Source organism: Rhincodon typus, chromosome 30 (assembly GCF_021869965.1).
Source record: "Rhincodon typus isolate 14 chromosome 30, sRhiTyp1.1, whole genome shotgun sequence".
In the NCBI taxonomy this organism is placed as follows: domain Eukaryota; kingdom Metazoa; phylum Chordata; class Chondrichthyes; order Orectolobiformes; family Rhincodontidae; genus Rhincodon; species Rhincodon typus.
Genome location: NC_063361.1, coordinates 30474976 through 30496236, shown reverse-complemented (window position 1 = coordinate 30496236; position 21261 = coordinate 30474976). Strand labels below are relative to the sequence as shown.

The 21261-nt window shown below is 42.2% G+C and overlaps 1 protein-coding gene across 3 annotated transcripts in view; it reads right to left on the bottom strand.

Annotated features, from left to right (window-relative positions):
• Positions 1–4927: 4927 nt before the first annotated feature.
• The window catches only part of LOC109910976 (SH3 and cysteine-rich domain-containing protein 2-like), a 117915-nt gene continuing 101581 nt past the window's right edge, over positions 4928–21261 (bottom strand). For all 3 annotated transcript variants that reach the window (XM_048614369.1, XM_020510234.2, XM_048614370.1), the window contains 2 exons: positions 15408–15545; positions 4928–5407 (listed from right to left, as the gene is read on the bottom strand). In XM_048614369.1, coding sequence (XP_048470326.1) covers positions 5309–5407; positions 15408–15545 — 237 coding nt within the window. In that variant the 3' untranslated portion in view covers positions 4928–5308. The remainder of the gene's footprint in view (positions 5408–15407; positions 15546–21261) is intronic.

Here is a 21261-nt window from a genome sequence, read left to right as displayed (position 1 = left end):
GAGCTTATAGAAACTGCCTGATGGTAACTGTTTTATTTCTACAACAACTGCACAGCAACTGGTGTAAGTTTTTTTCTTAATATAACATGTAAAGATGAACTGTTTGAGATTCTCTGATGTGGCGATGCCAGAGATGGACTGGGGTGGACAAAGTCAGGTGAAGTCCACTTTACCTGACAAAGGTGCAGTGCTCTGAAAGCTTGTGATTTCAAATCAACCTGTTTTACTATAACCTGGTGTCATGTGACTTCTGACTTTGAGATTCTTTTGGAAGGAGCAAGTCAGATGAAAATTGATTTCGGGGTTTGGCATTAACTGCTAACTATATAAACTCCCAGCTAAATATCAAGTATTACAGATGCAGAGGAGTTTGAAAGTACCAATCATAAAAAAATGTTAATTTGAGAAAAACCAATGATATTTTCAATCTTCGGATTGAAATTGTTGAAACTGCTTTCCAACGCGCAATGAAATTTTCTACATTTCAAAGAGCAGGTCATTTTCTTCCTCCATTGATATCTCTCTCATTACGTTTAGTGTCTGAAGTCTGGAAGTTATTGTGAGCAGTGCTGGTGTATTGATGTTTAACGAGATTGCAACAAATTCTTCCTTTCCATACTGGCAGCAAGCTTTCCTTTGAAAATTTCCACTGTTAATGCAACTGAGAAGTGTTCAAACTAAGTCCCAGGCTTGAAAGATCCGTTAACTGTAACGTTGCTCTCAAGTGAACAGCATCAATTTGAACCTTGGTACCTGGATTAAACATAAAGGGAAATCATGGCCTGGTAAGATTCAGCAGGGGAGGAATTTTGAGATTCTAAATTAGCCTTGATGATGTTTTTTGTATTAGATTAAAAGATTAAGCATTTCAGGGAGGAAAGCAGTAAATGTCTGTGTCAGCAACAATGCTGTTATTTCAAAGCTGGGATTCAGATGTGAATGTACTCCAGCTTGCATACATCAGGACTGAAACACAAGGACACCAACTTTAGAAAGAGAACAGTATACAGCGTGAGGAGACAGAGCTGTGGTTGGACTATGGCGGGCACTATGACAGAACACACTAGTTAACTGATTAAAATCAAACCAGGCATGCTTCTACTTTGTCACTGTTTTTAGCAAATGTTTAAGTTCTGTACTACCAGTAATTATTTGTGTATAGGATTTGGGAGGGGAAGGAGGTGTGTGGCATCACCTTCTACCCCCTGTAGATCCCAACAGATACTCATGGCCCTCAGCAGAGTTGCAGGACGAACAAGTTGCGAACTCTGAGAAAGCATTGGTGGCTGGGAAGCAGAGCATCAAATGTGAAAGTCCTGGGATTGTGTCACAGGCCCCATGATGTGTATGCATACTCAATCGTTTTGCTTGCGGGAATGGCTTGATGAAATGAACTACACAGCCTGGTTTGGGATCAGTTAGCTCAATTGGCTGGATGGCTGGTTTGCAATGTATCAATACGAATAGCATAGGTTCAATTCCCATACCCGCTGAGGTTACCATGATGACTATTCCTCTCAACTTCGCTCCCTCACCTGGAATGTAGAGAGACCCTCAGGTCAAACACATCACCAGTCTGCTCCTGTTATGCGTGAGCAGTCCTATGGTCTGGTAAGTCTATGACATGTTTACTGTTACCTCCAACAGACCCAGAATGATGGTACATTGCCAAGATATTTTCTGTGTCTGTACTGCTGTCATGTTAACTCTTATCCCTTCCACAGCACCACCATCCCACACACCCCCCAATGTCAGTTTGCAACCACTTATCAAGCTTTCCAATGGGGCAACTGCAGGCAAAGGTTTGCTGTTAATTGTTCTTATTTTGCCAGTCTTTCATGACGAGGCTACAACTTATTGGATAAAGCTATTACAGTGGTGTAACAGTGAATTCTAAACTTGGAACACTCGGCATGATATTATCCCAATGCTGGACCTGAACAGTTAGAACAGTAAAATAATAAAAATGATGAGATAGTAACCTACATATGGAGTGTGTTTTCCAGCAACACCACAGAAGGACTGTGTCTCATCCAACCTGACTACTCTAACCAGCTATCCAATTCCATCTCTGTTACTTATCAGCTGCTTTATTGATGCTGATTCACGAAAGCCAATGAATATCTTTGAAGAATGGGGCTCAGTTTCCACAACTGACTCTGTGTTGGAACCCTTCCACAATTTGGGAAGAAACCTTCTGACAGCTACCTGGAGACAGTCCCTAACAGCGTGTTTGATGTTAACTCTACATGTCTAGTGGAAAGCAGGCAGTTGGACAATTAAACGTGTAGTTTATTCATCTGCTTGTATCCACCCTATTTCTAATTTTAACCTGCAGGTGGGTGACACACCAGCTTAAAGAAAAACAGGTGGGAGCCTGATAACTTTGTTAAACTCATGTCAACAGAGCCTCTGTGCAATTTTAATAGGGGCCCTAACTGAGGGGAAATCACCATGGACTACTACATGATGTAGAAGCAGATCCCTCAGGATAAGGCACAGACAGCCCACCTCCATCCCCTGCCACGCTTTCTGTGGAAGAAAATCCTGAAAGTTAGAAAACATTGCACTTACCTAGTGCCTTTCACAACCCCAGATGTCCCAAAACACTTTGCTGTCAAGGAGATACTCCTGAAGTGTTAAAAGCTAGAAGATCCAGCTGCTAATTTATGTACAGCAGCCTCCTACAAACAACAATGATGTAACATCCAGATAATTATTCAGCACAACACCAGGGATAACTCCAGTGACTGTGTAAATGATGCCACAGGGTCTTTTGGATCATATGAGACAGGAATAGAAGCCTGACTGGCCTGATTTTAATCAGTGAACTAGACCATCACCAGTTCCTGCTGCAATTTCAGACAGAACATAGGTTCTTGGTTTAGCATCCCATTTGAAAAATGACACCTCAACATGTAACACTCGATAATAACGGAACATCAATTTTTATTTGTTCATCCGAGTCCTGGTGTGGTCAGACTCCTCCTCTTCCCATTGCAAATGTTACATTAAAAAAATGTGTAGAGGGACTTAAAAGTGAGCATGTTACCAACTGATCCACAGCTAACACGTAGACCCCTGTTCACCCTAATACCTGGAACACAGAAGGTCCCTGTTCCATTCACTCATCACAGCTGTCCTGTGGGCCAAGTGGACCAGCAGCATTTAAATTTAGCCAGTGTCAATATGCTCACTGGAAGCTGCAAAATCATCACAAACTACATTTTAAAAAAATTCATTAATGGAATGTAGGCAGCATTTACTGTCCATCCCTAATTGCCCAGAGGGCAGTTCAGAGTCAAACACATTGCTGTGGTTCTGGAGTCACATGTAGGTCAGGATGGCAGTTCCCTTCCCTAAAGGACATTAGTGAACCAGATGGTTTTTTTCCTGACAATCAACAATGGATTCATGGTCATTATTAGATTCTTAATTCCAGATATTTTACTGAACTCAAATTCCACCACCATCTGGGTCCCCAGAACATTATCTTGGTCTCTGGATTAACAGTTCAGCGATAATACCACTAGGTCATCGCTTCCCCATTCAGATAACCTGAAACACTGGTTATGGTCATTGTCTCCCACCTCCACCAGATGCCCACAATAAGACAAAGATCTGGATTAGTAACTCTGGATTAGCCAAACCCATAGAGGCACGGTGTATAACTGCACTGACCAGCGCAGAGTTAGGCCGTGCTAGAGAGTGGAATCATGCGCAAAACTACAGTGATTGCTGTAAAACGGTCCTGCCCATGTCCTGAATGAGCACTAAGAGACGTTCTAACACTGTTGAAACTGGACTGTTTTACCATCTTTTACCAAATCACTCTTTAATGTTTAAAGATGAAATGTGTAATGGTGCAAGGTTTAGAGAAGTAACGTGTCACTTGCTGTGGGTCTTTGCCAATACAGATGGCACTGTGCTTGGAAAGACCAAGAAACCACGTTGCTTTGTGAATACCAATATGCTGCCCACTCCATGTGAAGTGATTAAAACCACCCAGAGGACCTCTGGCACCTCCAAGGCATGGGTCAGGAAAGTGGACACAATGGATTAGAGGAAAAGGAAAGGAAGATGATCATCCACTGACCCTGAAGCATCTGATGAATGGGCAGCATTCTCACCTGCCTGCTTCCCCAGCTGAGGCCACAGAGACGGTAGGGAGTCTCCAGGATGTTACACAACAGCAAGTGGGTGACTGCGCTGACCATACAGTGCACACGGACAAAGACAACACCCTCACCAGAAGAAGATTACTGAGCTTTTCCAGAGTTAATACCCAATGTTCTTCAATACCTTTTTACTTCCAAGGTCAGGCTATTGTATGGTGTGAACAAATTGATAAATAAGGCCATTTTACACATATCCTGCATCACCTTGTTTCTATTTTTTTTTGACAGTGTGTTTGGTGAAAAAACAGATGACACATGGACATCCACGGCTATCCTAAAGTTCCAATTAACATGAATTTGCAGCCAGGCTGCCCACAATTGGACTTATGACTTTCCTGAACGTGTGATTATGTAAAATAGATAATATTAGAAACAACATTACTAGTTCCTCATCAGAAACAAAAACAGAAATTGCTAGAAAAGCTCAGGGGGAATGACCCTTCCCCATAATGACCCGAAACGTTAACTCTGATTTCTCTCCACAGCTATTACCAGACCTGCTGAGCTTTTACAGCAATTTCTGTTTTTGTTTCTGATTCATTGCATCTGCAGTTCTTTCGGTTTTTATTGACTAATTCCTTATCACCCATTTTTCATCATTAGGCAAGGTCAACATAACTTCTTGCTTGTATAACAATGTTGCAAAAATAGTGCCTCATTAAATCAACTAAATGGTTGTTACCCAAGGTAAGAAGAAATATTTCCATTTTCTCTAGCTCTGTGTATTAACAATACACGATAGTCATACAGCAATTGGAATTGGGGTCTATATTTGTGCTTTAAAAATACATGGACAGGATGGACAACACAGTGAAAGCTGGTGCAAAATGTCTTCAGATTGTTGCTTGAACATACACCAAGGAGCATATTCAGTTCCACTCTACAAGTTTGTCAACGTGATGACAAGAGGTGGAGTGAGAGAGATATGGACAGGGTGTCATTTTGTATTATTTCTGGACCCTATCAACCTCCGTCATTCCAATGTGGTGTGGTAGCAAAGAGACAGCACAGAACATGGACCTACAGCTGATAAGTGTTCAGTACATAACCATCCGTGATAATTCTGTTTAAAAGAGGTGATCGTGGCTATCCTTAGGCTTGAAATTTTTTTTTTTTTTTTAAAAAGTCAGTCAAATTTCCTTGAGAACATCCACTGGCACAATTCCTCTCTTTTTCCCACTGGAAACCTTGACAAAGCCATTAGTTTCCTCTCCTCGTCCGACACAGACCTGAAAAATGCGAAAAACAACGTCAATTTGTGTGACTAAATATCTCCGAAATACGGAATTGGATTGTATTCAAAAGACTACGTGGGCAAAACCAGTCAGTGAACAATGGGAAACGTTGTAAGAGATGGGGCTTCAGATCAGCCACATAAGGATGAAGAAAGATTTTAGGATGAAAATTAAAGGGCCTCACCTTTAATGTCTTGCATTGTCCTTAGCAGGTTTTGTACATAAATGAATTAATTGGAAAACACAGACGATTTACTGGGTGGTGGTTAAGAGAGGGGAAAGAAAACACAGATGATATAGTAATGGGGAGAAAACAACCCTTCAGTTGTGTGTAAGAACTCTTCTGGATATAAACGAGCAAAAAAGAAAGTTAACAGGAGTGGCCATGCTGGCTGGACTACGAGTGGATAGGCGATGGCCAAGTGCTATTATTGCTTGATTATTAATCCAGAAACTCAGCTAATGTTCTGAGGAACCAGGTTCAAATCCCTCCAAAAAAATCTGCAATTAAGAATGACCATAAAACCATTGTCAACTGTCAAAAAAAATAACCCATCTGGTTCACTAATGTCTTTCAGGGAAGGAAATCTGCCCTCGGGAAGTGGTCTGGGCTCCATGTGACTTTAGGACCACAGCAATGTTTTCGACTCTTAACTGCCCTCTGGGCAATTAAGGATAGACAATAATTGCTGCCTAGTCAGCAATGCCCTTGTCTCATGAATGAATTAAAAAAAAACTCACCACCTCACCACAAGTTCGATCAGGGGCTGACCAGCATAGAACAGGCAATAACATACTGTGGATGGCACTAACAGATTGAAAGTGTGACTGCATTCCACTTCTCACTGGAGAGGAAGGCCCATCCTCTGGAACTGTTGGCCGATCTGATAGACTGGCAGCTCCAATAGTCCCAAAAGCGCCAGACATCAGACATGGTTCCAAGCCAAGACTTTGAAAATAAAAGGGCTGCCCATTCCTGCCCACAACAATGGTGTTATGATGACCAGGGTGAGATTAGTGTCATCTGAACTTTCAACAAGCTCATTTGACCCTTAATTGATTTTATTAGGCAGACAGGCTGATGATAATGGAGAGGTGAGCTCAGTGGTAGGAGGGGAGTTAGTAGGCTGTGTACCCGCCTTGTTTTACGTGGCTCCACTCCAACAATATACATGGCAGGGGCATGTAGTCTCCAGCCCCCTGCTGAGGGGATAGGCAGACCCACAGAGAGTCATGGATCTTGGAGTGTGGTCAACCACAGGGGCATATTGGGCAAAAGAGGTATGTGTGTGTCTGTGTGAGTGCGAGAGTGAGGTCAACCACAGTGGCATATTGGGCAAGGCAGTGTGTGTGCATATGTGTGTGTGCGTGGTGGAGAATAGGTTTTGATGGCTGGCAAGAAGGAAGGGGGAGGTGCCATCTTGTCAGTGGATTCTTCTGATGTGCAAAGAGTAACTTCCAAAGATAGTACACTCCACTTCCTTTTCCCAGTTTTAAAAACTTTGAAAAATAAGAGAGCTGCCCACTTCTAAGGCTTAGGCAGATATTTTCTGTTCAAAGATTTTATTGCACATTTCTGGGACAGGTGGACTTTGAACCCAGGCCTCCTAGCTCAGATGTAGGGACACATCAACTTTGCCCCAAGAGCTGCCTAAACATGGGAAGGATAATATTAGTGTCAACTAGCTTCAACAAGCTTAATTAACCCTTATTCAATTATTTATATGGTGGATGAACTGACAATAATAGGTGTGAGCTTAATGGTGAGAGTTGGTGTTCTGAGCACCCAGCCTGCTTTACTTGCCCTTCATGACAAAAATATACCCGGCAGGGGCACGTACTATCCAGCCCCTTGTTGAGGCACTAGGCATTTTGCTCTGTCTTTACTTCAATGACACTTCCCCTTCCATCTTCTCTGCCTTCAAAACCTATTCCCTACTCCTCAAGACAATGATGCTAATTGTTGCTGTAAAGGAGGAGAGAGCTGTGATATTGGATTGTAGACAAATGGATAATGTATTGGGAATGGCATAATTAAGACCATCCCTCTTTTTGATGTGCATAAATGACCTGTACTTACAAATAAAGGACATGTTTTCAAAGTTTGCAAAATGGTACAGAGCACAGAAAAGTACTCAGCAATAGGACAGTAAGAAGACATTTCATAAGGATGTAGGCAGTTGGTGTAATGGGCAGACCAATGACACAATGGAGGAAACACAAAATTATACATTTCAGTAGGAAGAACAAGAAGCAGCAATATAAACAATAGGGTTCCAAGTTTAGAGAGACCCAAATTTTTAAAGGGATCAGTTGTTAAAAAGTGTTACAAATGCATCTGTGACTTGCTTTTGCATTCTATGCCTCTAATAAAGCCAAAAAAAAATGAGATCTTTGTTGAGCAGTGGTTACATCTAAGCTGAAGTAGTACAGCCAATTCTGGAAGGACAAAAGCCTTTGCAGAGTTTGCAGAAGATATCAACAAGAATGGAACTGGAGGTGAGTGATGTGTGGAGACCAGACAAATGCAGGTTGTTCCCTTTAGAAGGGGTTAAAAGGAGATGTGATAGAGATGTTAAAAATCATGAACTGTTTTGGTAGCATAGATAATGAGAAACTGTTTCCAGTGCAGAAATGGTAAAGTCTCTGTAGTCCTTCCAGGATATCATTAGAGAGAGAAAGTTGACGGTAGTTTAATCTGAGGGTCACCACATCTCGGGCAAAGGGGAGAGGAGAGAAGCCAAGTCCTTCATGGTAAACTCAAGCAGTGATGGGAATTAAACCCACACTTACCCTCACAGCATTGCAAATCAGCCATCTTACATAATGGACTAGGTAGTGACCAAAGAATACATATTTATGATCACTGGAAAAGAACAAAGACAACAGAAGTTGTTGTGATTTGGAATTTGCTGCCTGAAAGGACAGTGAAACCAGATTCAGAAGTAGTATTTAGTACTTGAAGGGAAAATGGAAAAAAGGAGACTGAGATTAATGGAATAGCTATAAAAAAGAGGCAGTACAAAGCACAATGGGCCAAATGGCCTCTTCCTATTCTGGATCATTCTACATCTGAAAGCCAGAATAAAAAGTTGCTAAGTATATCAAAATACATGCCCATAAAATACAGAAACAAGGAACAACTGAGAGGGAGCAGCGAGTGGAGAGATTTAAGGAGCAAAATTTTAGATTATGGAATCATCTAACATAAAATTTGGCAATTCAGCTCATCACGCCTGTTCTGGCTCTTTGGAAAATCTATCCGGTTAGTGCAATTTTTTCCTCTTTCATATATTTATCCAAAATCCTCTGAACATCACGGTCTAAATTCAATTTTGTCACACTTTCATGCAGCCTAATTAGCATACATTGCTGTGTTTTTTTTTTAAAAAAAGAGTACCATCATTCTCTGTTTTGCTAATTGCCTCAAATCCATGTCCTCTAGTTTCTGACCCTCTTGCTAGTGGAAATAGATCCTCCCCATTTACTTTTCTTCAAAATCCTTCATTATTTTGAACACTGTATTAAATCTCCCACCACTCTGCGTTTCTCTGCTTTACTGGGAGTAGACCTCTTGTCTTTCAAAATCCACAACTTAAAACCTAAATATTAAATTGTGTCCGTACAGGGCAGACGGATTTTGCTATCTTTACAGGTTCTATACATGGAGTTTATGGATAAAATAAGCATTAGTGTACAGAATTGTAATATACACCTCTTCAGGCTCTTCTCCTGTGGTTTTACATCTGTTTTGCTGCTTTTGTTCTGCACAAACAAGTCAAGCAGATAGTGCTGAAATTGTAGGTTTCACCTCTCTAGGGAGGCAGATCATCTTTTACATCAAGTGATTTCTTCCTTAGCCAGCAATTGTTTATATGATGGTGTTATTCATCACCCCAGGGATGTGTATCATTCCAAACACGGAAATAAAGGCGTGCAGTACGGAACACGGGATCAGTACAGAAATCAGGCTGGAAATCTCAGCTCTGGTGTTCCAGGAGATCTAATCACCAAGGCTTCCATCCTCACGCCCAACTTACCAAACTCCATGCTTTCGCCATTGATCGACTGGTTTCCCAACTCATCCAGCACTGCAACCAATTCCTATCTTAGATAAATTAGGAATCATTCGAGCAGCTTGCACCCCCATATCATCGCCAATAACTAATGATCATTTTTGAAGGAAACAAAACCATGTTTTTTAAATCACCTCATAGTTTTCCTGCATCTGTGTGGAGCTGGATGAATACAGCAGGCCAGGCAGCATCAGAAGAGCAGGAAGGCTGACGTTTCAGGTCGGGACCCTTCTTCAGAAATGGGGGAGGGGGAAGGGGGCTTTGAAATAAATAGAGAGAGGAGGGGTAGGGCTGGGGAAGGTATCTCTCTATTTATTTCAGAGCCCCCTTCCCCCTCCCCCATTTCTGAAGAAGGGTCCCAACCCGAAACGTCAGCTTTCCTGCTCCTCCACAGATCCACACTGTGTTATCTCAGACTCCAGCATCGGCAGTTCGTACCATCTCTTTCCTGCATCTGTGTCTTCCCTGGAGAAGTCAGAGGTTAACAGCACAGAAACAGGCCCTTCAGTCCAACTCATCCATGTTGTCCAGGTTTCCTAAATTTAACTCCTCCCATTTGCCTGCATTTGGCCTGTATCCATCTAAACCTTTGCTTTCCATGTACCTGAACAAATGTCTTTTAAATGTTGTAATTTAGCCCACCGCCACCTGCTCATTCCATACATGCACCACCCTCTGTGTGAAAACGTTGCTCCTCAGGTCCCCCAAAAATCCCTGCCCACCCACCCCCCCCCCCCCCTTTTTAAGCCAAAGTGGGGAAAGCCCCCAGCTATTCACCCTATCCATGCCCCTCATGATTTTATAAAACAGGAGATGGCAGAAACAGATCCAGTAGCATCTTTTAAGAGGCATCTTGACAGATACACGAGTTGGTAGCGAATAGAGGGGTATGGACCACGTGGAAGCAAAAGGTTTTAAGTTTAGAATGGGGTTATTTGTTGGTGCTGTCTTGGTGGGCCAAAGAGCCTTTTCGTGTGCTATTCTGTTCTTTGTTCTTATTCCAGGTGTGGCCTCACCAATGCTTTAAATAACTACAGCAAGACATCCCAATTCTTCCTCTTGAATGCTCTCACCATATGGTTCTTCACTGCCTGCTTCACTGTTTTAATCATTCATGGGATGAGGGTGTCACTGGCTAGGCCAACATTCATTACTCATTCTAATTCCCAGAGGGCAGTCAGGAGTCAACCACATTGCTGTGGGTCTGGAGTCACATTTAAGCCAGACCAGGTAAGGACAGCGAATGTCCTTTAGGTAAGGTAACTGTGAACCAGTGTGGTTTTTATCACAATTGACAGTGGATTCATGGTCATGTTTAGACTCTTAATTCCAGATTTTTTTTTCCATTATTGAATTCAAATTCCACCATCTGCCGTAGTGGGATTTGAACACAGGTCCCCAGAATATTACCCAAGTGGCAACCCTCAATGTGAACTGTTGCAACTGGTATCCCTGTAGAGAAGGTTTACATTCAAGAAATGGTGCCAAGTGGGAGCTGACAGGAGAAAGCAAGAGTTCAATATGTGCATCGGTCCCGATATTGTATCCTGTTACATCTGTGATCTTTCTGCCCCAGCTCCATTGGGACTGAAACGTGAGTGCAGGAAATTGTGCCCTAAACTCCTACACAATTCCAATTGTATTCAGAGCAGAACCTGGGGTTTGTATCACCGTTTGACTCTGATAGCACCATGTAGGTAAAACTGGCAGAGACCCAGAACTATTTACATAAAACAGCAACGTACCATCTGCTGCAGAGTCCTGTAAGAGACACAGTGCCTTGTCCAAAGTCACTGGTTAGGCATTTAAATTACAAATGTAATCGGAGTGTTGCAATGATGACCTTACAATATGGCTCAACCTCAGTCTGCTTATTAATAGAATATGAATGGTGACATCCCCTTTCCTCTGATTCACCATCACTCAGTATACAAATTACAAAATGAATTCAGTCAAGTACCTATTCTTGCATTTGCTTCAAGAAAATGGCAATGAAAATACTGGATCATTTTCTTCTACTTGACCTTGAAGGTATGGTTGAACTTTACACAAGAAATTTTCACTGGATGATAATTCCAATTTTTGCTTTGGGAGCTTAAAGCAAGCCTTAGTCTTCAGAAACAGTATTGCGTCCTTTCTACGAGTATTTATCAAAAATTAAGTTGAACTTGAATAGGTAAACTTCCTATTTAATAAATTATACTTAATGCAACAACTGAGGGGCCATTCTCTCTGCTGATCAAGTTGGCTAAAGAGTGCTACAGGATGTTTTTGTTTTTAACTGCCCATAATCTTGACACAATGAGGTTTAGATGAAATGGATAAAGTAAGTTATTCCCATTAGCAGATTTATGGTGTGGGGAAAGAGGTACAGAGAGGATGTGAGAAAAAATCTGTTTATGCAGTGAGTGGTATGGCCTGGAATGCATTCTTTTAGGAAAGTGGGAGCAGAGAGAATTAATGACTTTAAATGGAAGGACAGCATCTTTTCATTTTCTGGATGTTTGATTGTGGACTGAAATGTGAGAAGAACTGTTTTCAAGGCTAAAGATTGTTGAAGGATTGCTCGATGTTTAAAAGCAAGTTACCCAACAGCTGCTGAAAGTGATATTTACACAGTCATTTGTTCAACTGATGAGGGAAATCGAGTTACATTTGAGCAGGAGCCAGGGGGCTACATATGAAGAGATTTGGCAGGCAACAAGCAGCTGATTGGTCTGTGAAATGGTGACAAGTTATTGATGGTAAAGGCCTTCTGCCTGCCAACAACTATGTGATTGGCTCCCAGATAACTGTGGGCGTGAATGGGTAAGGAGAAGCCATCAGATCTCAGAGGGAAGGAACTGTCCCTTTTCTCTGCAGTAAAAACCACCTGAAGGAAATCAATTCATCCTCCCTTGGCAGTTGTGCAAGCTGTGTTTTGTTATACCAGTAAGTCAGAGCCTTCATAATTGTGAACCTCACCCAGTGCCTTCTGCAAGCAACTGAAAGTTAATGGAGAAGGAAGATCGAGGAGTAGCCAGTCCCAACAAGACAAAAGGATCATCTCATTGAACCTGGTGAGCAGGTATCACTGAATTGCCTTCCCAGTCTGTCCCTCCTCCCATAACACCCGTTTCTTTTCTCCTGTGTATGTGCGCGCATGTGGGTGTCTCTCCAGGTGTGAGGTTGAAGTTATATGTCAATGGTTTATAATTGTTTACCTGTGATTACAATCCACTTGTTTGTAATAAATAGTAACTTGTGTTAAGTACAAAGATCTGGTCTGAGCTTTCTGTCATCATGGCTTTAAAGGACAGGTAAGAGACATAAAAAGAAAAGTGGATGGATACTAGAGAGAAACAAAGTGGTGGGGCAATGGGGATAGAGCAGGGCAGTGAGGCCTACAGGATTACTCAAAAGGGAGTCAGCATAGACTCAATAAGATAAATGACCTCTTTCTGTGCCATAATGATGCTAGTAATAGCACTAGAAGGATGTCATAGAAGCCAAGTAGTCAGTCAATAGTAAATTTTCTACAAAGATGGGACTGATGGCCTCTTTCTGTGCTACACTATTTGATGAATAACAGCTTGCATTAATATGTACCTTTAATGTAATAAAATGCCTCAACCACCCACATTAGAATGAGAGCCATATATAAAAAAAAACAATGGCTAGATGAGACTCTCAGGAATATACAAAGTGGCTTCAGTGAATTTAGGCTCTACACTCTTAGGAAATAATTTACATACTTTGGTTTGTCAGTGGATAGTCAAACAGTTGACTGCAGGCAATTAGCCCTCATCCGCCTGTTCAATATTAGTCATCACCCTAAATTTGTTACTTGTACCCATTTCTGGTTTTCCCAAAACTTGGGATGATTGTTCTTTGTTCTTTTGATGGGATTCTCTGTAAGGATGACTTACTGTGAAATATTAATGTGAGAATAGCCTAAAAGAAAATATACTTTCTATCTAGTGTTTTTTTTTGTAAAGATGTGAGCACTGTTGAGAGAAGACATATTGTTTTGTGATATTTGTCTGCTACTGGTTGAACATCAATAACTTCAAAGGGGCTGCTTCTAATTCGATGTACGTGTCTGACCGAGTAGCTACACCTCACTATCTGTTTTTGAAAGGGAAAGACTCCATAAGGAAAGAGATTCATACCTTATGATGCATTCGACCATTTCATCAGTTCACCGAGGGAAGTTATAAAATTCAGTTTTTCTATAAAAATAATTGACTGATTATTATGGGACTGTTATTTAGGCAGAGGCATAATGGTAAGGACACTGGGCTGGTAAACCAGGACACCAGTTGAATGTTCTGGGACATGGGATTCAAATCCTCCTATGGCAGATGATGAAATCTGAATTAATCAAAAATCTAAAATAAAAAACTAGTCTAATGGTGACCATGCATCAACTCTCAAAACCAACCCATGTGGTTCACTGATATCCTGTAGGGAAAGAAATCCACCAACCTGGTCTGACCATATGTGACTCCAGACCCACAGCAGTGTAGTTAACTCAACCTTCCCTTTGGGCAATTAGGAATGGGCAATGAATACTGGCCTTGCCACTGATGCCCTCATCCCTTGCACAACTATATTTTAAAAATAAGCAGCATAATACTATGCTTACATCTTCCCCGTTACACTTGTAAATAAATTTGATCTACAATTCTAGCCCAGAAGCAGAAGTCCTGCAGCATTTTATTTCAATCATTTGTACGTTTTGGAGTTGGAGGTGGGAGGTGGGAGGTGGGACGCAATATGAACTACTGTACTGTTAGTCATCAGAAGCTTGCTTCTATTGTGAATAGCGACTGCATTAAATCACAATTTCATCAGAATGGGATCAGGAACTGGAGACAATGAAGATTTCAGAAGTGAATAACTGGACACTTTTGCAGCTGTATTACTCTGTTAGTCCAGTTTTCAGTTAATAATCAAGATGCACTTCACAGATGCTGAATAATGCAGCCCACAGTAGGGGGAATCAAAATCTATTATTTGGAGTACTAGCATCATTTATCCCTGGTTATTCTTTTGTGGGATGTGGGCATCACTGGCGAGGCCAGTATGTATTGCTCATCCCCAATTGCTGATGAGCTGAAAGACTTGTTCGTTAGAGGGCAGTTAAGAGTCACTGAAATTGCTGTGGGTCTGGAATCACATATAGGCCAGACCAGGTAAGGATGGAAGATTTCCTTCCCTAAGGGACACTGGTGAATTTAATGAGTGTTTGTTTAAAATTATTGACGACTTAGGTCTAGCTTTAGCATTATTCAAACACAGGACATTGGTGGTCAGCATTTATTGTCGCTCCCTAATTGTCCAGAGAGCAATTAAGAGTCAAATACATTGCTGAAAGTCTGGAGTCACATGTAAGCCAGGCCAGACAAGGATGACAAGATTTTTTCCTAAAAAAGGACATGAATGGATTTTTTTTTTTTTTAAAAAAAAAATGAAATGACAGTGATAACCCTTTGACTAGATTTCAAACCAGAATTTATTGAATTCAGATTTCTCCATCTGTCAAGGTGGGTTTCGAGCCCATGCCAATGGTCTGGGGCCTGGATTACCAATTATTACCATTACACCACCTAGTCTTCCAGATTGATTAACTGAATTTGAATTCTGCCAGCTACTGTGGTGGGATTTGAACCCATGGCCAACAACGCATTAACCTGGACTGCCAGACCAGCGATAACATCACGCACCACCACCTCCTTCAGCAGTTGTCCTTGGGCAGGGCATCTGTAAGACATGGGGTCCTGATTCCAGGGTAAGCTTTGCCACTGCCTGAATGGTGTTTAGTTTTGTCAGACCTTCCAACAAATGAGGGGGTCTTAAGGGCTCTGCAGCCAGGAAATAGGACCCCGACAGCAACACAAGGTTCCACCTATGACCTTCCTGAGGCTTCTGCTGACCTGTAATTCTTTCAGCGGCAACTGTCCCTGTTCTTTGCTGCCCTGGAATGTTCTGTTGCATTGCCAAACTCTGTCTCCAGGTCGGATGCGTTGAACAAAATTGGCAGGGAAGAATCCGACTCTATCACCAATTTTACCCTGGAACAAAGCAGAAGGCAGCTACATAAGAACTGTGATACTCTGCCAAACAGTGTTGAGCATATTTCTCCAAACTGTCCTTCAGGTACCAGGTGAAAATGAAGCATTAAAACAGCAGGAAGCATATTACAGACTGTGTGGTACATGTTGTTTCTCCTTTAATGAATAACATAACATAACATCAGAGCGAGAGATAATCCAATTACAAAGCTTCCACATGACATGTTCACTGCATCATTTCAAATGTAGGCAATTAGGTGCCACTGTGAAAAATTCCTTTGCAGTAGCAAGTGTCCAAAGCTTTCTGCCATTTCTTTTCAATTATAAAACTGTTTGGATTTGGAGCTGTTCTTCATCACCTCAGGTTCCTTTGCCACAGAATTCAGCCCATTTATTCTGTGGGATAGATTGTGCAGGTACCACGACAACAGAAGAACAAACTTCAACTGTTTTAAGAAATGTGGGCTGCACTTTTTATTCAGTCTGAGCTCAGCGGTGAGCATACATTCACCTCCAATTCTAAATGTCAGGGGGTGAAGTCTTGAGCACAGCATTTAGGTGGACAGTCAAATACAGTACAGAGGGAATGCTGTATGGGCAGAAATGCCATCTTTCAAGTGAGGTTTTAAACCAAGCCCACATTGGTCCTGCCCAGATCCTTTCACACTACTTCAAGAAACGGCAGGGTAGTTCTTCCCAGTATTTATCCTTCAGCGAGCAATTGCTAAAACAGATTATCTGGTCATTATCTCATTGTTGTTTGTGGGAGCTTGCTGTGCAGAAAACTGGCTGCTCCATTTCCTACATCATAATCGAGACTGCTCTTCAAAACTGTACTTCAAGTAATTTTATATAGTGCCTTTCACAAGTTCAAAAAGAGATTCTATTTTATTACTTACTAAGCATCTAGGCGGTGATTTTGAACAGGCAAATATAGATTATTAAAACAGTTATTTCCATCAATATAATATGGAGCTAAAAGTGGTTAAATTAAAACACCCAAAAAAGGTTCATCCTCACAGCAGGGAGAAAGTACCGTAAAATGGAGAAGAGAATCCATTTCTTTACTGTTGATATTTTAACAGAAAAGACATGGAAGGCCTGTACAATAAAGGCTGGAATGTCAGAACAGCAAAGATAGGCAGCAAAACTGTAATATAACGAGACAAAGGATCACCCCATTATTGCCCAATTTATTCAATGATTTGAAGATCATAAAACATCAATAAAAATTTGAACTCTACATAAAATTAGACAATGAAACAAAATGGCATTAGGAAAGAGAAAAAAGCTTCACTCTGTGAGAACTGTGACTGTGACGGTCTTTATGGTGAACCAGTGCTGGCATGATGGGCCAACTAGACTCTTTCTGCACCAGAACAACTCTGTTTCTGTGAACAGGCCACAGATACGAAGCCATCTCGACTCTAGGGAGGTTCTCCTTGTGTGGGTTGTAGGTTTATGAGCTGTGAGTATTGTCTGTGTAGGGGTCGGAATAACAAGTTAATTGCTGGTTACATTACCATTTCTAACTTTTCAAATCCATCTTTAATCAGAGATAATGAAGGAACTGTTCAAATGCTGAAGACCAACTTTGTGACTCGGTTCCCTCTGGAAATGCCAGGTTTTCAGGTGAATCACAACAGCATGGCTAGCCCTGGAATGATTCTAATCCATGGTGGGAATTCTGGAATGGGCACCTCAGCTAGAATTTTTAAAATGTCAAGGACGATTTTAAAATAGAGTCAGAGTTTTACAGCATGGACAGCTGCCCTTCAGTCCATCATGTCTGTACTGGTCAAATGTAGGAATCTCGTCCCAGAGACATGGCTGTTTGTCCAGGCCTAAATGTACTGGGAATGCTTCCAAGGAATAAATGAACTTCTTTTTAAAATTTACATAACCAGCTAATGGATGTTGTGAGATATCAATTAGAATATATGACAAGTTTGAGAGACTCTCTCAATTTCAGTCAACATTTGACAAAGTAACTGGTTAGAGGATTTCAGACATGTTTCCATGTGGTGAGTCCTTCTAGTTCAGAGGTAGGGACAATGCCACTGCACCACGAGGCCCTCTTAAGTAACACAGCAAGATGTAGACAAGAGCAGCGACAGTATGCCATAGAATGAAGTTTATGCAACCAACTGCAGTGAGGTTGCAGCATGCAAACCTGTTGTGAACGGTGACGAATGAAGCAATGCTGGAGGAACCAAAGCAGTATAACATAGGCACAGTGAAGGACAAGAGCAGATAAAAAGTCCCTGCCTGCTTTTTGTATTGTCATCTGCACTAATGGGCTCTCTGTAAATCAGAGCGGTGCATGTCTCAACCTGTCTGTACATCTCCCTCTGTGAATAATTTGAAATAAATGTCAGGCCACCTTTACACAGCGTCTCGGCTCCTGGAGGATTAATTAGGCGATCAGACTCAAATAATCAGTCACTGTTATCATCCCATCTAATAGCTCCCTGGAATTCTAAAGAGTAACATGGTAAATAACAAGTTGGAAGGTGGGGAGGTTAAAAGTAGAGGAGGGGGATGTGGCAGTAGTGGGTTCGGTCATCAACCAATTGTTTGGATAGACATTCTGGAGGATTCCTCAGATGACTTCGTACCTGCCTCAGTCTGTTCTCAAATCTTCATGAGGGATTGTCTCAAAAGACCACCCACGTGACTTAACCCTTTTCCCACCACCGAGAAACAGACAGATAGTTTGTTGACTGATTAGATGCTTCTTGACTGTCTCGATTAAAACACCGTATCTTCCCCAATTTCCTGTCATTTTTATAACTAACAAATTTTTTAAAAAGTGTTCAGAGAAGACAAAAGAAAGAAAAAGGCCCTATGATTTGTCCACTGGGTTGCTTGTAGCTGTGACCAGGATTAATCATTCATTCTCGGAGGGCTGTCTGGGAAAGGATGAAACTTGTCAAAGCAGATGATGCTCCCTCAGAAATTCAGGATGTGGAGGATCCGGCGATCCCTATCAATGGGAAATGGAGCAGTGGGGAGAGCGCTGAGGGGAGCAGTCGTTGTTTCCCTACTCAGGCCTCCACCTAAAATGACACATTGGCTCCATGATCAATCATTCTAGAGGTGGCTTTATCAAACATGCTGGTCAAACATGATCTGCCCACTTGAAGCAATACTTCGCTGCATTGCTCTGTAACCTACTCGCAGACTGAAACCAAACGGTTTAGTCAGGACATGGCAGCAGAAAGCCACCTCAAACTGACTATTAAAGAGGTGTTTATATAGTGGGAAAACAGCCTTGGTGTCAAAACAACAAACAAAGAGTAGGCCACTCAGCCCTCCAAGCCTGCTCCAGCGTCCAATAAGATCGCAGCTGATCTGATTTTAACCTCAACTCTACATTCCTGCATATTCCTGATAATCTTTCAACCCCCCAGTAATCAAGAATCTATCAATTTCTACCTTGAAAATTGTTAAAAGATTCTGCATTCAAACTCCTTTTGGTATTTATATGGTACTTTCCATGACCACTGAATGTCTCAAACCTACTTTCAAGCCACTGAAGTACCTTTTTCTTGTAGTGGCGAGATGCTGGAGATCTGAAATATGAAAGTGCTGGAGAAACTCAGCAGGTCTGGCAGCATCTATGGAGAGAGAAACAGAGTTAGTATTTCAAGTCTAATATATACTTCATACTGGACTCAAAACCTTAACTGTTTCTGTCTTTGCAGATGTTGCCAGACCTGCTGAGTTTCTCCAGCACTTTCTGTTTGTATCTTTGTTGCGTAGTCACTGTTGTGATGTAGGGTACACGGCAGCCCACTTGCACACAGCAAAATCATACAAACAACACTGTGAATGATCAGATAATCTGCTTGGCTGATTGAAGGCTGAATGTTGGCCAAGCAATGCTCTTCCTCAGATTAGTGCCATAGGATCCGTTATCTTCAAACAGGAGGGCAGAAGTGACCTGGGTTAATGCACCATCCAAAAGACAGCACCTCCTGTATTAAATACTGCACTCTCTCCATATTGAACTGGAGTGCTTTGCAAAAGCTAACGGCAGCATGAGCACTTTAATGCAACGACGGTTTATACTTATAGTCCCATATCAGGATTGTCCACTTGATTTTACTTGCCTCGGATTTCCAATTGTAAATCAGCTGCTAAACACGAGAGCATTAGACTCATGCACAAAGTGACAGACCCAGGAAGGATTGCGTGGAAAGTGTGAGATGAAGAGAAATTTCTCCAGCCAGACAGCAATGAGCCTGTGGAATTCCCTGCCACAGAAAACAGTCGAAGCCAAAACATTGAATGCTTTCAAGGAGACGTTTGATATGGGGCTGAAGGATAAGGGGAAAAAGCAGAAACAGGGGACTGAGTGGGTGATCAGCTATGCTGATATTGAACGGTGGAATAGGCTTTAAGGGCCAAAAACCCACTCCAGCTCTATTTTCTCAGTTTGTTTCTATGTAAGTGGAGTTTGAAGGATTTCTGGCTCAGGAAGGTTCAGAAGCTTCACAGAACTGGATATGGAGATGTGTCACTATGATAAACAAAGAGATGATGTTCTGAGGAAGGGTCACCAGACCCAAAACGTTAACTGTTTTTTCCTTCACAGATGCTGCCAGACCTGCTAAGCTTTTCCAGTAACTTCTGTTTTTGTTCCCGATTTACAACATCCGCAGGTCTTTCGGTTTTTATGATGTTCTGAATGTTTGCTTCCAGCACAAAGCTTCACTGGGAGCACGTAACAGATTAAAATTGTGACGAGCACACCCAAAATGTTTGGAAAAATGCTGCATAAGTATTACACACTGGAAAATCAGGAGATAACTATTGCACCGATTCACAGGAGGAACTACATCTCGTTTTAGATCCCCTGAAACTGCATAAGACTTTGAATAAGAAAGATTTTGGAGAAACTTAATTGTCATACAAGCAGAGGATCTTAATCACAGAAGGAGGCCATTTAGTCCATCTTATGTGTTCCACCTCTTTGGAGTAACAGCAGTACCACAACTCTGCTTTCTCCTGAAACCCTGTTAGTTCCTCATTCTCTCGTACTTGCCCAACTCTCTTTTAACATGAGATAGTAGGAACTGCAGATGCTGGAAAATCCGAGACAACAAGGTGCAGGGCTGGATGAACACAGCAGGCCAAGCAGCATCATAGGAGCAGAGAGGCTGACGTTTCGGGCCTAGACCCTTCATCAGAAAAGGGAGGTAGAAGCGGGCGGTGCAAGGTCGGGGAACAATGATGTTGGAGGCCATGGGTGGGAGGTCACCGGAGGTGATGAGGTTGTGGATGGTTTGGGAGATGATGGTTTGGTGCTCAGGGGTGGGGTCATGATCAAGGGGGCGGTAGGAGGTGGTGTCGGAGAGTTGGCGTCCGGCCTCGGCGATGTAGAGGTCAGTGCGCCATACTACAACTGCGCCTCCCTTGTCCGCGGGTTTTATGGTGAGGTTGGGATTGGAGCGGAGGGAGCGGAGGGCTGCACGTTCTGCGGGGGAGAGGTTGGAGTGGGTGAGAGGGGTGGAGAAGTTGAGGCGATTGATGTCTCGATGGCAGTTGGAGATGAAGAGGTCGAGGGAGGGTAGGAGGCCTTGGGGTGGTGTCCAGGAGGATGGGGTGTGTTGGAAGCGGGAGAAGGGGTCAGTAGAGGGAGGGTTAGGTTCACGGTTAAAAGTAGTAAGCGTGGAGGCGGAGGCGGCGGAAAAACTGCTCTATGTCCAAG